The sequence below is a fragment of the Bos indicus x Bos taurus genome, chromosome 4 (assembly GCF_003369695.1).
Source record: "Bos indicus x Bos taurus breed Angus x Brahman F1 hybrid chromosome 4, Bos_hybrid_MaternalHap_v2.0, whole genome shotgun sequence".
Classification (NCBI taxonomy): domain Eukaryota; kingdom Metazoa; phylum Chordata; class Mammalia; order Artiodactyla; family Bovidae; genus Bos; species Bos indicus x Bos taurus.
Window position 1 is genome coordinate 36,943,294 of NC_040079.1, and position 15,582 is coordinate 36,958,875.

The following is a 15,582-nucleotide window of genomic DNA, read 5'->3' on the forward strand; positions in this document are numbered from 1 at the left end:
GTTTCTCTCTCTGATGACATTATTGACATAAATACGTGCTAGTATCCATCCTAAAAACAAAAAACTGACCACATCTCCCCCTGCAATCATTGCCTCATTTCTCTCATTTACAGCAAAAGCCTTAGAATCATCTATAATCTTGTAATCTCTGTCATTTTTCTTCCTCTGTTCTCACTTGAAAGCAACTGCCATAGTTACCCTGTTTTCCAATTTTGCTCAATCTGCACTACTTTAAATATGATTGACTGTGATCTCCATCACATGAAACCCAAGGGTCATTTCTCACTTTTCATGTAAATCCAAGTCAATTCATTGCTTATTCTTCAAAACACACTTCACTTGGTTTCCAAGACATTTTCCATTTCTGGTTTCATTCCTTCCTTTCTAACCAGTCCTACTGTTTAGTTCCCTGATTCCTCTTTATCTCCAATAATGGAGAGTCTCAGGATCAGTCAATCCATAGCTTCATTTTTTTCCCTCCAAACCCTTGGAGCCATTCTTGAATCTTACCTTTTACACCTACATTTAACTAACAGCAAATTCTGTCAAGTCTAACTACACAATATGTCCAGAATCCATTTGATTTCTTCCACCATCTATATCCCCTTCTGGGTTGATCTCATTCAGTTCCAAAACTTTAACATATCTAGACAGTCAACGCCAAATTTGGGAGTTCTAGTCTGGTTCCCTCTGCTAAACTCCAGACTGATATATCCAGTTGTCTATAGCTTCTATAGGCATCTCAAACTTAACATTTTTCAAGTGCTCTCCTGACATTCCAATCTGTCACTGTCTTTCTTACTTAAGGGCAGGTAATTCCATTCTTCATGTTGCTCAGGTCAAAAGTTTTACTGTCATCCTTGACTTCCTTCTTTTTCAAAGGCCACATATGATCAGTTAGCAAAAACTGTATGAAGTGCTTCCAAATACATACAGAATTTGACCATGGCCATCACTGTAGTCCAGGCCAACATCATCTCTCTCATTTTCATTACTTGACCAAGGAAAAAAGCTTTGTGTTAGAACTGGGACAGGAACTGATAAGCTTCAGGACACTTCTCATATCATGCTATCTCTGGTTAATTTAATGAGCTGTGTCCCCTTCAATTCAGGATGACTTGAGAACAATTTTTCCCTTAAATGTTAAGATAAAGCTAATAGAGCTCAGAAATTTGAAGGATATGAATAATTGTATGCTAATTTTATATAATTTTTATCAATAGGTTATGAGCTGCTGTCTCTTCTATTATCAGACACATGAGTATTATGTAACATGGTTGGTACCTATATCAGTATTAAAATAGCAATGTTATTTATAATTTTTTCTATATAACAACCCCCATGTAATTTCTTAGGAAAAATAATAAAAGACATCCAAATATCCTTGATCTCAAATGTACCTATCAAGTTAAGACTTTTCATAGTGGATTTTCTGTTGGTGGTCCTGCCAAAGATACAGAGAGTGGGCTTATGAAAGTTTTGATAACAAAAGAGCTGTTTAAAGATCAATATATAAATTTTGTCATTAGCATTTCTTTCTTGAAATTCTACAATTTGTGATTCTTTAAGAAGGTAACTGAAATTCTGAAATAATGTCTGAAGAGAGATTTATATTTAGTTTCAAAAGTTCACTAAGTTCATTAAACCCATATGGTACCTTTGTACAAACTAGAAGTATGTCATTTGTTTCTCTATAATTACAATTTGGATTTATTATATAATGAGTTCATTATTTTTATAACATTATTTCTAATAAATGATTATTATATGATAATCATTTATAAAAATCTACAGAGTCATTTGTAAAAAAAAAACACCTGTCTCTTTAAACTGGGACTTTAAACAAAATTATATGAACTGCAAAAGAAATGTCAGGTTTAGATGGTGTATACTAATATTACATTTTAATTTACTTTTGAAAATCAGTATAGATGTTATTAAAGCAATTCTTTTTTGAGAATCACAAGTTATTTTATATGTGGTTATATTAATCTATTATCGATCTTTATTTCATAATTTGAAGAGAATGTTTTGCTCCTCTTAGAAGAAAATACTTTTCTTCTGTTTGTTGGCTAATCATCATGATTTACTTAATCAGTTTAGACTGCTGTAACAAATTACTATAGACTAGGTAGCTCAAACAATAAACATTTGTTAGAACAATTCCAGAGACTGGAAGTCTAAGATCAGAGCATCTGCATGAGCGGGTTCTTGGTGAGAGCCCTTTCTGGTTTACTTGCTGTGTCCGTATGTGGCTGAAAGAGGAAGCTATCTCTGGCCTTTTCATATAAGAGCACTAAACCCATTCATGAGGGCTCCTATGATTTAATTACTTCCCAAAGTTCCCACCTCCAAATACCATCACATTGAAATTAGGGTTTCAACACATGAATTTTGGAGGGACACACCATCCAGTCCATGGTGGTGGTTTAGTCACTCAGTCGTGTCTGATCCAGTCCACAATGTTTACTGATTTTGTTAGAACAAGATACTTAACTGCCATCAAGCAGAGGAGTTATGTTTGTATAATAGTTTACAAATAGCCCATCTCTGGACCTAATTCAGAGTTTTGATAGAAGTAGAAAAATATGTCACAAAAGCAAAAATGCTGCAATGAAAACGGTTCCCCTTAAAGGTGGTAACTTGTGTAATGCATGACCTGAGGCCACTATTAGGTTAAATTAGTAGTTAAAAATTTATAAATTTATAAAATGCCCTTACATAAATGAGGCATTTTATTAGATGTCAAAAATAGAAGCATGGAATAGATGTAGTTTTAGTCAACAAGGTACTCATAATTTCTGTGGTTTTTCAAAAATCCTTTCCTAAGAAAAACATAGTTTTCATTCGCTAACTTAACAAATAATTCTTGTGCCTTTTAGGTGTACTGATATTGCTCTAATATTGGAGTATTTAAAAAGTCTTTTTCTTACCTAAATATACATTTAATATTGTGTTCTGTATTTTCGTATGCTTCTACTTTGGGAGTAATGTCTATATTGTCTTACTTTAACCTCTGTTAAATTTTCAAGGCTGTTAAGTCACGCAACAACATTCTATTATAAAAGATCAATGGATAGCTTTTTAAATGGCTTGAAAAACAAACAAAAAATGCAATTAAATGGAAAAGGTTTTCTTTGGCATAGGGCTCCTCATAAAACAAATCAATCTTCCTGTATATGTGTTAAAATAATGTAAATTTATTATACATTATTATTATTAAACCTGAAATCCTAATTTATATACTGAGATATCTCTTATAGAGATATGATAGCCAGTGGGACTCTGAAAAACTAAGGTGATATGACCCATGTTTATAACTTTTCCACATTGGTCTTTGGATACCTAGAATAGTGTACTGTTATAGCTAGCACATCATACCAAGTGTTTTAAATGCAGTCTAATTTCACTTGTCACAATCCTGGAAGATAGGTATTATCACTGTCTTCAAGGTAAGGGTTCTGAGGTATAACTGGGGATTCATCTGGCATATGACAAGTGCTAGGTCTTTTAATTCCACCACAATTTCATGATTTAGCTTTTTAGTATTCCTTTTTGCCCCATATCAGATCTACTGAGCCACAATCAGCAAGAGTAGGGCCCAAGAGTACTTAAAGCATCCCATGTAACCAAATGAAAATGGTGCACACGCAGCCTTGGGAACTGCCTTAGTTCTATTTCCTCCAGGAAATATTTCTGTTTCCTCCAGGCTTCTGAGAGATACTAGACAGCAGAGACCTGGAGATTATACTTGCTGCTGAGAGGGTATATAAGGAATACAAAAAACCTGCTTCAATTAAAAGCCTATTACAAGTATGACCTCACACACTTAACCCTGTTGAGTCTGTTTCCCTACATGTAAAATGATCTGTAATGTAAACACTTGGTATCATGCCTAGTCCATGCTATGCACTCAGTAAATGCTCCCTACTAATTTCAAAAGTGAAGGCCCAGAATACACTATATTGCCAGTTACAGATTGCTTAACTGTGACTACAAGTACATTCACATTATAAAGGGACACTATACTCTCATCTACATGGTAAACCTTCATGTTACACATCCGAGAAAAATGTTGACAAAGACAGCCTACATTTGTGTAATGAATACTACTTATAAGCTGTTTTTGTCATACTTCTACTTCACATTAAAAATCCAGAATTTTATAAAGGTGCTAAATACATGTTTAAGTAAAGCAAGTATTAATAAGATTACCTTTAAACTGTTGGTATCTTTTCAGTTAAAAAACAAGTTCTTTTTGCAGTTAATTGTCCTTTACAAAAAACTTCAGTGAAAATATCTTGCCCGGAATTTCCTTGTTTCATTATTAAGTTCAACTTAGTCTGAGTCAAAGCACAGAGACAATTGCAAGTTAAATTGATTTCAGCCTTTTTATAAAGAAATTATGAAGTCCTATTTATGAATATAAGACTTGACACCACATATTAATCAAGTTGGCACTCATAATTGTGGCTCCCTTACAATGTTCATGCAATATGAAATCCAACTTGAATTTGTTGAGCATAAAAGGCCCACCATGTGCACCCAGGAATGAAGAATTACGTGTACCCTTTTGTGTTTTTGTGTTTTGGGCTTCCCTGGTGGCTCAGACAGTAAAGCGTCTGCCCGCAATGTGGGAGACCCAGGTTCGATTCCTGGGTTGGAAAGATCCCCTGGAGAAGGAAATGGCAATCCACTCTAGCACTCTTGCCTGGAAAATCCCATGGACGGAGCTCCGAGCCTGATAGGCTATAGTCCATGGGGTCGCAAAGAGTCGGACACGACTGAGCGACTTCACTTCACTTTTGTGTTTTCATTCACCTCCCCTACCAAGCAGTAATAAAGACATTCAATTTATATTTTGGGAATGATTATTCTGGCATCAATTAGGAAAATACATCTTTATGAGGCATTTTAGATTTCAAAAGGTTGTTGTTCAGTCACTGTGTCCGACTCTTTGTGACCCCATAGACTGCAGCACACCAGACTCCTCTGTCCTTCACTATCTCCCAGAGTTTGCTCAAATTCATGTTGAGTCGGTAATGCTATCTAACCATCTTATCCCCTGCTACCCCCAGGACACATCATATAGAGGAAAATTGTTACTATGAGGGAAAGGGATTATGTGTGTTATTTGTGTTAGGTCAAGTTTGTGGAGAAAGCATCAGATTCTGGACTTATTTATACTTAGAATACATTTTACTTAGCAATTGAATGAGCTGTATTCCTTCCTTTTGGAATTAGTTGACCAATTTAAAATACATTATATATTTAAACAGAACATCTGGTTTACAATCCCTAATTAAAGTGGCCTATTTGCTTTACCCACTTTGCATTGTTTTCATTTTATAACTAAATTGATTATAAAACCTTATACTACAAAAGCCAAATATCTATGGATAGCCAATACTACCTAACCTTCCTCTAATCCTCCCAGAGACAGCCCTGAACATCAGAACATCAACCAAGTTATTCTGGGTATTGGTGCTTCATGACCAAGGGAGAAAACTATCTAACAGTTCTCTCCTTACAGGTCTTGGTTTTGTGAAAATGTGAAGATATTTTCCTCTGGAAAATGTTTTATTTGTGAACCAAAAGAACTACCATATTTATTAAGTAGGGATTTCAATATTACAAAATAAATACAATAAAATCCACCTCTGAACTCTGAAAGGATCCATTCCAGAAACCCTTTCCAGAATTTATACAAATCAGTCACCATCTCTTCCTATTGAGCCTGTATTTTTCATTTTGAGCCAAGGGTCAATAACTGTGGCCTACAGGCCAAATCCAGCTTGCCACCTGTTATCGTAAATAAAGTTCTGTTGAAACATTGGAACACAGCTACAACTATCATCTATTATGTATTATCTTTGGCTATCTTCATGCTGTAACAACAAACTTAAGTAACTGTGACAGAGACCATATGGCCCTCAAAGCTTAAAATATTACCTGCATCTTAACAAAAAAGGCTTGGCAACTTCTATTTTAAATACTTTCATTAAAAAGAAACTACTGAAATTTTGAATTACAAAAAAATAAATACTTTTCTATTCTTACCACAAAGTTATGCACTTTGGCCTACATATGTCTTGAGAATTTTTGCAGACTAGCTTAGGTATCTAAACACCACTTATAGCTCTGTTTCTAGGGATCCTTTAAAAAGTATACACAACCAGTTGAGCAAAGAAGGAACATTTATCAATTTAATTGACTCACTCCAAGAATCAACCAAAGAATAGGCCTGACAAGCTTGGAGAAAACATGTTTACATCTTTTTTAAATAGGTTTACGGAACTAGGGAGTCATGAAAAGCTGTTGATAATAATAGCAAGCACTGCCTCAAAATGTATTTACTCACATTTATAAATAACAAAAAATTTCCTTTAATACTAGAAATTCCCCAATTCTCAAAAGGTAAGATGGTTTTTAAGACTATATGGAATAAATTTTTGTCAGGTAATATACACAACTGTGTTAGCATTTTTCCTTTTCTCAATCAAATACACTTTTATCCACATTTCTAAAGTGCTACAGAGCAACCAGCAGGGCAGTGTGATAAACAGGGATGGTTCAGATAGCTGCACAAGACAAGATTTACCTTTCCATGACTTAAAAAACCAGGGAAAAAAATATGTACCCTTCACTATTGATTTGTATGTTTAATTTATATAGTACATGAATTTCTCTTTTCAACTAATTTTCCATAAATATTAAAATAGTAGAATATCTTTTCTAAAAGTTCTCAAAATAATCATTAGATTTCTTTACTATTAATATTTAATAAAAAAATAAAAACCAAGCTACCAAGTGTATTATTTAGGCCAAAAAAAAGTTTTTTTCAAGAAAATGTAGAAATATTTTAATTTACATATCATATTACAATGAATCAACATGGAGTCAAAATCCACAATTACACATTCCTAAAAATTCTGACCATCAATCTCAGAATAATCAGTTTCTGTACAAAGATTTACAGCTGTCTGAAATATGTAGTTTTTCCTCAGTGTGCTACAGAGTTCAAAGGTTCTGCTCGAATATTCCCCAAATCAAGTGCAGAATCTGTCTCTTCATCAATTTCTCCAATGACTGCACTGTTAAGGAAAAAAAAAAATCAGAACAATCTCATTTCTGACAAACTGAGAGGAGATAATAAAGAGAACTACTAGTTCAGTGAAAAAACATTTTCATATTTAAGTCACAAAACTCAAATTGAAGGCAACACTGTTACAGGAATGAAGATTAAAGGATGAACTGCATAGTGTGACTGGTCTTTAAAGGAAAGTCACAAGTCTTTAAAGGAAAAAAAAAAAACCACATATGGGATAGATAATGGTATAAAACCCCAGAGTTTCAATCCTGATTTTCACTGAATCCAGGGACTATTGGAGAAGGGGATAACAGAGGATGAGATGGCTAGATGGCATCAACGACTCGATGGACATGAGTTTGAGCAAGTTCCAGGAGTTGGTGATGGACAGGGAAGCCTGGCATGCTGCAGTTCACGCAGTCGCAAAGAGTCAGACACGACTGAGTGACTGAACTGAACTGAAGGACTATTCTGGGAATGGGCGAGGTGCGGTGGGGTTGGGGGAGGATCAAAAATCTAAATCACTACTAAATAAGCAAATAAAAGTGTCTATTATTTGAGTAACTTCAATGAACTAAATCCATCAATATAATATCTATTAGTTTCCCTTTCATGGTTCTCAATCTACTCAGTGTAAACCCAACAATAAAAAGAAGTGCAATTCTTGCACACAAAGATGACAAAACAGATATTTAGGTATCTAACAAATGATTTTTGATATGAATGACTTGTGACTGACTAGGGTTAAAAGTCAGCAAATTTTTTCCTTGATTCAACACTAACGTAATACATATAACATTAATTTCATAATGCCATGCTAGGTAACCAGTATCTCTAGCTGGATATAGGTATTGTTACATTCAGACCAGGGGACATGTTTGAAACATTATTCCATAAGAGACTGGTTGTTCAAATTTGTCTGGCTTTCCTGAAAGTAAGTTCTACAGATAAATATGTTACACAGAATTTGCCTGATTTTGCTTGAAACTATATAAAGTCTTCAGTTCTTTAATAAATGAGAAATACCAAACTGTAGAAGAATATGTTCAGTTTCCTCAATATGAAACAAATCAAGACCTCAGTTCCATCTTTAAAAATCTAGTGTCATTTAAAATCCTTATGGAGAGTACAGTGCTGAAAAATGTTTTAAAACCAGTTCTCCAAGGAAAAGGGGTAGGCTGATTCGCAGTGTTGACTGATAGCCATAGTGCAAAATAATCCTACTACAACCAATTTTAAGCTACCAACAAGATGTCAATCAATCAGCTTGCAAAATTTTCCAAAATATAAAAATCTACTTTGGTGAGCAGTATAAGATGGGTCTAGCGTATCACTGGGTCTACAACAATGTTTTAAATTTTTTAAAAATGAACTTCAAAAAGAAAATTTTTTAAAATTAAAATAAGAGAAATCATCTTAAACTCAATTATTATGCAGAGTCCCAATACAATCAGTGTGTTCTGGTCAGGAGACCTGGGCTCTACCTGCCATTCTTTACAGCTCACTTCACCTAAATATTATCTCTATTGGATTATTTTATAAACCTCTGGTTTTGATTAAAGATCAAATAATTTATCCATCTAAAGGTGATTTTCTTCCATATTCTACTTGTCCAACAAAGTAATCTGAGATGCTAATATATCTTTCGCTGCCTTCCAGCCGTTTTAATTTTAAACAGTACTCACTAGTAAAGTGATTCAACAATCTTCCACTCTCTATAACTGTACAAATACAGCAGCTTCTAGCCACATGTGACTATTAAAATTAAGTACAATTAAGTAAAACCTAAAATTCATTTCTTCAGTCACACCAGCTACTTTTCAAGTACCCAGTGGCCACACACTTGGTTAGTACCTACTACAGTGGACAATGCAGATATACAACAGATATGTAACAATCCATCATCCCCTAAAACTGTACTGGACAGTATTGCTCTACACTGTTGCACTTTTCTTATACTGTCACCACTACAATATATCTATCTTCTCAAACTGCCATTATCAGTGTCACAAGTTAACAGAGGCCACGACATAAACATGGGACAGCTTAAGTGTGCCAATTACACTAACAATTAAAAGAAAAAATGGATAAATTCAGCTATGTTATAAAGCATTATTTAAAACTGTTCACACAAGAGATTTCAAAGACATTTTCAAACTCTAGCCCGGAGGTGTATTTATGTTCCTCTGAAATTAGGGATATTTTGGAAAAACATTTTAAGAACCTCCTCCAGTGAAGTATCCAGTGTTAAGACAGGGCTCTTTCTGGACCCTATTCAGGCTATTTAACTATGAGAAATATGGACAAATCTCAGTAGATAGAAACCTCTTCTCCATACAGCAAAGCAGTGCATCTATTGTATATTGCTGTGTGTTAGTCTCTCAGTAGTGTCCAGTTCTTTGTGACCCCATGGGCTGTAGCCCACCAGGCTCCTCTATCCATGGAATTCTCCAGGCAAGAATACTGGAGTGGGTTCCCATTTCCTTCTCCAGGGGATCTTCCTGACTCTGGGATTGAACCCAGGTTTCCTGCATTGCAGGTAGATGCTTTTACAGTCTGAGCTACTTGCCTTAAAAAAGACATTTTACTTACACATTGTCGCCTCTTACGATGTATAACCCTAGTACCACTTGTTCTACTCCCTGTGAAGAGCTGAACACTCGTTCATGGCTTTCATCCAGTATCAAATTAATGGTCTGGTCAAAACCTTTCAGTGTTCCCTGTAAAGAAAATATTCAAGAGAAAAAAGACAAATTATCTGAATGTGTAAATTCAACCACACCATTTTAGCTGCCAGGTATTCCAATAGGAGGACCTATTTTAAATATACATACAAGTTTACTATAAAATATCTCTTTATGACCAAGAGTACTCTTGGCACAAAACTTACCTCTTGGTTTTTTAAGGGGAAGGGGGGCACCAAGCTTATGCTAGTGCTCAGAGCTGTTGAGAATTACAAAGGACCCCATGTACTAGTTTACTTCCAAGGAAGTAGTATAAAACTTCAGGCTGTCCAGAAGCGAATATTCTAAAGATACAAACTAAAACAAGGAAAACTTAAGGGAAATACTCCTATACACAACAGCTATAGTAATGTAACAGTATCACACATGTTACATGCCAGTAAACATGCTACACACATTATCTCAACCAATCTCTACCCTTTGTAGTAGATATTATATGTATTAGCAGAGCTAGAATCCAAACCATGAAAGGCTAGCTTCAAAGCCAGACCACTGAACTTCTACATTACACTACTATGAACAAACAAATATAATTTACCACTTTTCAGAGATTCAAATCAATCCCATAAACATACACAAGCTTCAACTGGTAGTAGTAATAGCTAAGGCTAGATGAGAACTCAGTACTTGCCAAAGTGTTCTATGGGCTGCATATGGATTTACTTATTTAATCCCCCTAATAACACAATAACAGTAGACACAAATATGATCACAACAACTGGAAAGTTCTACAACTTGAAGGAAATAGAGTTTTACAGAAGAATCATGGCTCCTAATAAAGGAAGACATGGGCATATTACAACATAGTATCTCATGCTATTTCAGTTTCTGAAGAACATCAACTTATACTGATGGCTTTGGTTGGTTAAATCTCTTATTACAGTTTCATGTTTTAAAACTCAAAATATGTAAAATTAGACCAAGATAAAGAGAAAATGTTAACTTAAAATTTGGAAAAGAAGCAAAATGTGGAGTATTTACTATACTAAACTAGTTAGCAAATAGTTATTACCACACTCATACATAGCTTCTTGGCTTCATCTTACAAGTAACTATTTAATCAAGTTTCAATGGACAGAGGAGTCTGGTAGACTACAATTCACGGGGTTGCAAAGAATTGGACACAACTGAGTAGACACACACGTTCTATCAAGTGGGCTATCCCGGTGGCTCAGCATCAAAGAATTTGCCTGCCAATGCAGTATATGTGGGTTCAATTCCTGGGTTGGGGAGATCCCCTGGAGAAGGAAATGGCAGCTCACTCCAGTATTCTTGCCGGGAAATCCCATGGACAGAGGAGCCTGGTGGGCTACAGTCCATGGGGTCAAAAAGAGTCGGACATAACTTAGCAACTCAACAAATTCTATTAAGTGAACTATGTGTCAAAGGAATACAGAACTGCTGAACTTTAGTTCTCAAAATGTTCTTTTTAAATGGCTTTCTTTCTATAAAGTTAAAACAAGTTTCCAATTTATCATCTATCCTGTAAAAAAAAAATTTTTAACTAGAGTATTCCACAAACTAAAAACCTATTTACAAATATTTCTTAATAGCGATAGGCTTCTCAAAGATGAGATTAACATATTTCAAACTCTCTTAATTTGACAAAATACAATGTGAGGTACCTTAAAAAAATAAACAAAACCATGACAGCTCTATTGATTAAGATGGAAGCAAGACCACTAGCCTTAGGCTTTGGAGTCAAATCCAGTTTAAATCCCAGTTTGGTTCTGCCACATACATTCATATGACTTTGGGAAAGTGACTCTTTTTCTGATCCAGGTACTTAGCTTAGAATGCAGGGCTAATTCTTCTTCACAGAGTTGTACTAGTATTAAGTGATATAACACATGTGACATGCGTGGTACATGACATATGTTTAATAAATGGCAAAGTCTGACACTTGGTAATTGCCACTTAAGGATCCACTGAGAAAAATCCCAAGGATTAAAAAGAAAACAAAAACAGCAATTGCAGAGTGGGAAGATAGAAGAACAAATTCTATGAATTATATAAGACAATAAAGTTTAGCAGCCTTAAAACTTTTTTGAAAGTTAACAATCATGAATATAAATGAAATTAAGCAGCCAAAAATCATGGAATAAAATCCAAGACTTTCCTGGAATTAAAATGGGATACAGTGATAAAAGGAAAAATGAGATGAATAAACTTAGATATTCATCATAATTTATTCTACAGAAGCACAAGATACTACAACCTAAGAATATCTGAAGATTAACACTGTACATGTCTTAAATGTTCATTTTATAGAGGTAGTACCTAAATCTTTAAAAAAAGTTTCCATGAAGCACACACACACAATTAAAAAAAAAAAATTGTATGATTCATGTAGTAGATGTCAGAGCACTGAATGGGGAAGGAAATAAAAGATGAAGGAAGATAAATACAAAATATAGACAGATATCTGCAGACTAGACCAGAAGTTCTCTGAGGGCAGATTCTGTTATTCATCCCAGCTTCCAGAAGAAGCCTTGTATGTAACTTACAGTCAATGTTTATTAATGAAAAAAAAACAAAAACGGATTGGCAGCTATTTATCAAAGAGATAAAGAGTTGAATCATAAGAAAACTGCAATGCAGGTGTACTCTGATGCCTAGGCACTGAAGATCAGATTTTATTTTTATTTTTATTTATTTTTTTTTATTTAATTTAATTTTTTTTATTTTTTTATTTTATTTATTTTATTTTATTTTATTTATTTTATTTATTTATTTTTATTTTATTTATTTTTTTATTTATTTTTATTTATTTTTTATTTTTATTTTATTTTTATTTATGTACAAATTTTATTGTACATAAAAATTTACAACCAATAAGCCTAAAAGAGTGGGCTTCCCAGTTGGCACCACAGTCAAGAATCCACCTGCCAATGCAAGAGACGCAGGAGATCCGGGTTTGATCTCTGAGTTGGGACAATCCTCTGGAGTAGGATTGTCAACCTACTGTTGCCACTGGAGTGGCAACCCACTCCAGTATTCTTGCCTGGAAAAGTTCATGGACAGAGGAGCCTGGCGGGCTACACTTCATGAGGTCACAAAAAAGTCTGGGACAACTGAGCATTGCAGGCATTAAAGCCTAAAAGAAAGCAGAGAATGAATACGCCAAATACTTACCACAATCATTCTCCCATCAGAAGTAATGACAGCAACAGTTCCTGACAACTGAATCAAGGAAAGCATTTCTGAGGGAATGCAAACTGAAAACTTAAAATCTGGTAAGGAAATGGTTTAAATTACTAGGAAAAAAGGTGACAGAATTAAAATACAACTATTTAACACAGCCACATTTACAACATAAAACTGTATGTTCTTAATTCTCTGTGACAACTACACAATCTAAAAAAAGGAAAAATAGAAAAAGAACATCCTTTTTATGAGATCAGTGTATTCTATCTTAAAACAGCTGGGATGTTTGGTACTCATTTTTAATGGGGGAATATTGCAAATATGAAAACTGCGCAAGATATTTTTCCTTTTCTTAATCCTGTTTCTTCATCTCTGAAACGAAAATTGGATCAGTGCTAAACTATTCCATGTCAAATGATTTAATGTACGTTAAGACACTGTCTTCCAGGACCTGCCTTCTGGAATTCAAAAGAAACTATAATCAATGTCAGAAGTACCAATAATGCTTGCATCATTTAAAAAGAAAAAGCTTTAGCATTCCACTTTTGTCCCAAATTTGTACATGAGAGCACAACGTAATGTTTCTGTCCCGAGACTTTAAAATGGTGCATACAGTACTATTACAGGGGCTTTTTAAAGTTATTTGCCCCATAAGGCGAACTATTACAACAGCAAGCATTAGTTTAATTCCATCAACAATAAAGTTGAGATTTCAACTGGTAAAGGGGCAGATATTCAATTTTTGCATTATCTGTAAAGTTTTTGCTATCCTCGAAGACTGAGCAAAGCCTATGAATAAAACAAACACATAGATTTACGAGTCCACCGCCGCAGCTGGTAAAACTGTTTATCTTATTCCCAAACGTGAACGTATAGGCCCGAGGGAAATGGAAAGGGTGAATCAATAATTGATTTCTAGAGACACGGAAAAGTTCGGAATAATCATGTCGGTTTTGCTCGGTTTTTCTCTCAAATTAAAAGACGCCTTGGGCCCGCAGGAGCTGCGAGTTCCAGTCCCGGGGGTGAGCCTGATGGGTCTCAGATCCTTAATCTCTGTATCCCCACCCCGGGCCCCAAGCCCGTCAGTGGCCCGGTGCCCCAACCTTCCGCCGATCCCGAACCCTGGCTTTTCCAGCACTGGTCCACTCCGGGCAGACGTGGGCCTCACCAAGGCCTTTGCTAATGCCCGCGGCAGCCGGCTGAAGGATACGGTTGATGTAGTTCTCCAAGGCGGACGTCATGATACGCGACCTGGCAACTGGAAACACAACAGCCGCGGCGACCAGATGAGCTAGAAAGGACCGCCAGGAAACAGCAACCTCTCCAGCAGACTGGCGGCAGCAAATACCGCGAGAACTACCGCAGGGCGGCTCCACGAATCAGAGACTGATAGAAACCGGCCAAGCATTCCCGAGATGCAAAGCGACGACGACCTTAATGCGCGTGTGCAGTATGTTTCTGCAGTGTTTCTTGCGGGTGGTATTGGAAGCCGGAGAGAACTAAAGAGAGTGGGCAGTGGAAGAAAGAAAGAAGCTCCCTGAAGATGGGGAGAAGGTGGGCGAGCGCGTTTCATAGCTGAATGGAAGGCTTTAATGGCAGAAGTTACTAGGGGGAAATGTTGAGAGAAGATGGGGACGGCAGGAGAAAACCGAATAAGGTGTTGTTGTCACAAGTGAAGTAGAGAGATGAGTGCTGTTCTGGTATGAAGTGTAGACGCTGGGATGTGGAATCCCTAATTTTGTGCTACAGAGGCCGAAAATTAACCTTTTAGAAGCTAAACGACCCCGGACAAAGTTCCACAAGTTGTAACTGTATGGTACATACATCTGGAGAGGTCAATAGTTAAAAGCATGTTCGCAGTTTGCATTTACTTCTAAAAGTGCTGCTTCGTGTTCACCTGCAACTGTCAAACATTGCTAATCATTGTTAATGGGCTATGCCCCAATACAAATGTTTTTGTTGTTAAAAAAAAAAAAAAATGCTGCATCGAGGCGGCGTTGTCACTCATTTATTTTGTCGCTCGTTCGTGTCCGAGTCTTTGCGACCCCCTGGACTGTAGCCTACCACGGTCCTCCGTCCATGGGATTTTCCAGGCAAGAGTTCTGGAATGGGTTGCCGTTTCCTTCTCCAGAGGATCTTCCGGACCCAGGGATGAAAACCAGGTTTCCCACATTGTAGGCAGACTCGACCGTCTGAGCTACCAGGGACTGAATCCAAATGGTAGAATGTGAGTCTCCCTTAGGAAACAGTCTTTTACCCCACCACAAAGTCTCCCTCCCCTCAGGTTATAAAATCAGTTACTTTTAAAAGGCTGGCAGGTCCGCTGCTTATTCCTGGAAAGGACTGATTCTGGAAGAGCTTGCTAAATAAGCAGCAGACTGGATTCTAGTCCTGCTGTGCTAATGAAATTGTGTATCCTTGCACAAGTGACATCAGCTCATCTGGGCCGCAGTTTCCTTAAATTCTACCCCATTTATCATTTTGGATATTTATGTGTGTTACTACAAAACATATTTATTTTACTGTGGTATTTAGATTCAAAGGACTTGAAGTTAGAAAAAAAAAAATCCATGTACAAAATACCAGAGTTATTTTTCCTTT

General features: G+C 36.0%; 1 protein-coding gene across 1 annotated transcript; it reads right to left on the reverse strand.

The window, feature by feature from the left end:
• Positions 1-6,179: 6,179 nt before the first annotated feature.
• On the reverse strand, positions 6,180-14,360 carry LSM8 (LSM8 homolog, U6 small nuclear RNA associated; the record flags this gene model as incomplete). The annotated part of the gene is made up of 4 exons (XM_027538430.1): positions 6,180-7,094; positions 9,683-9,810; positions 12,970-13,010; positions 14,192-14,360. Coding segments are annotated over 4 exons (429 nt in total), but the record flags the coding sequence as incomplete, so codon positions are not given.
• Between the last annotated feature and the right edge of the window lie 1,222 nt (positions 14,361-15,582).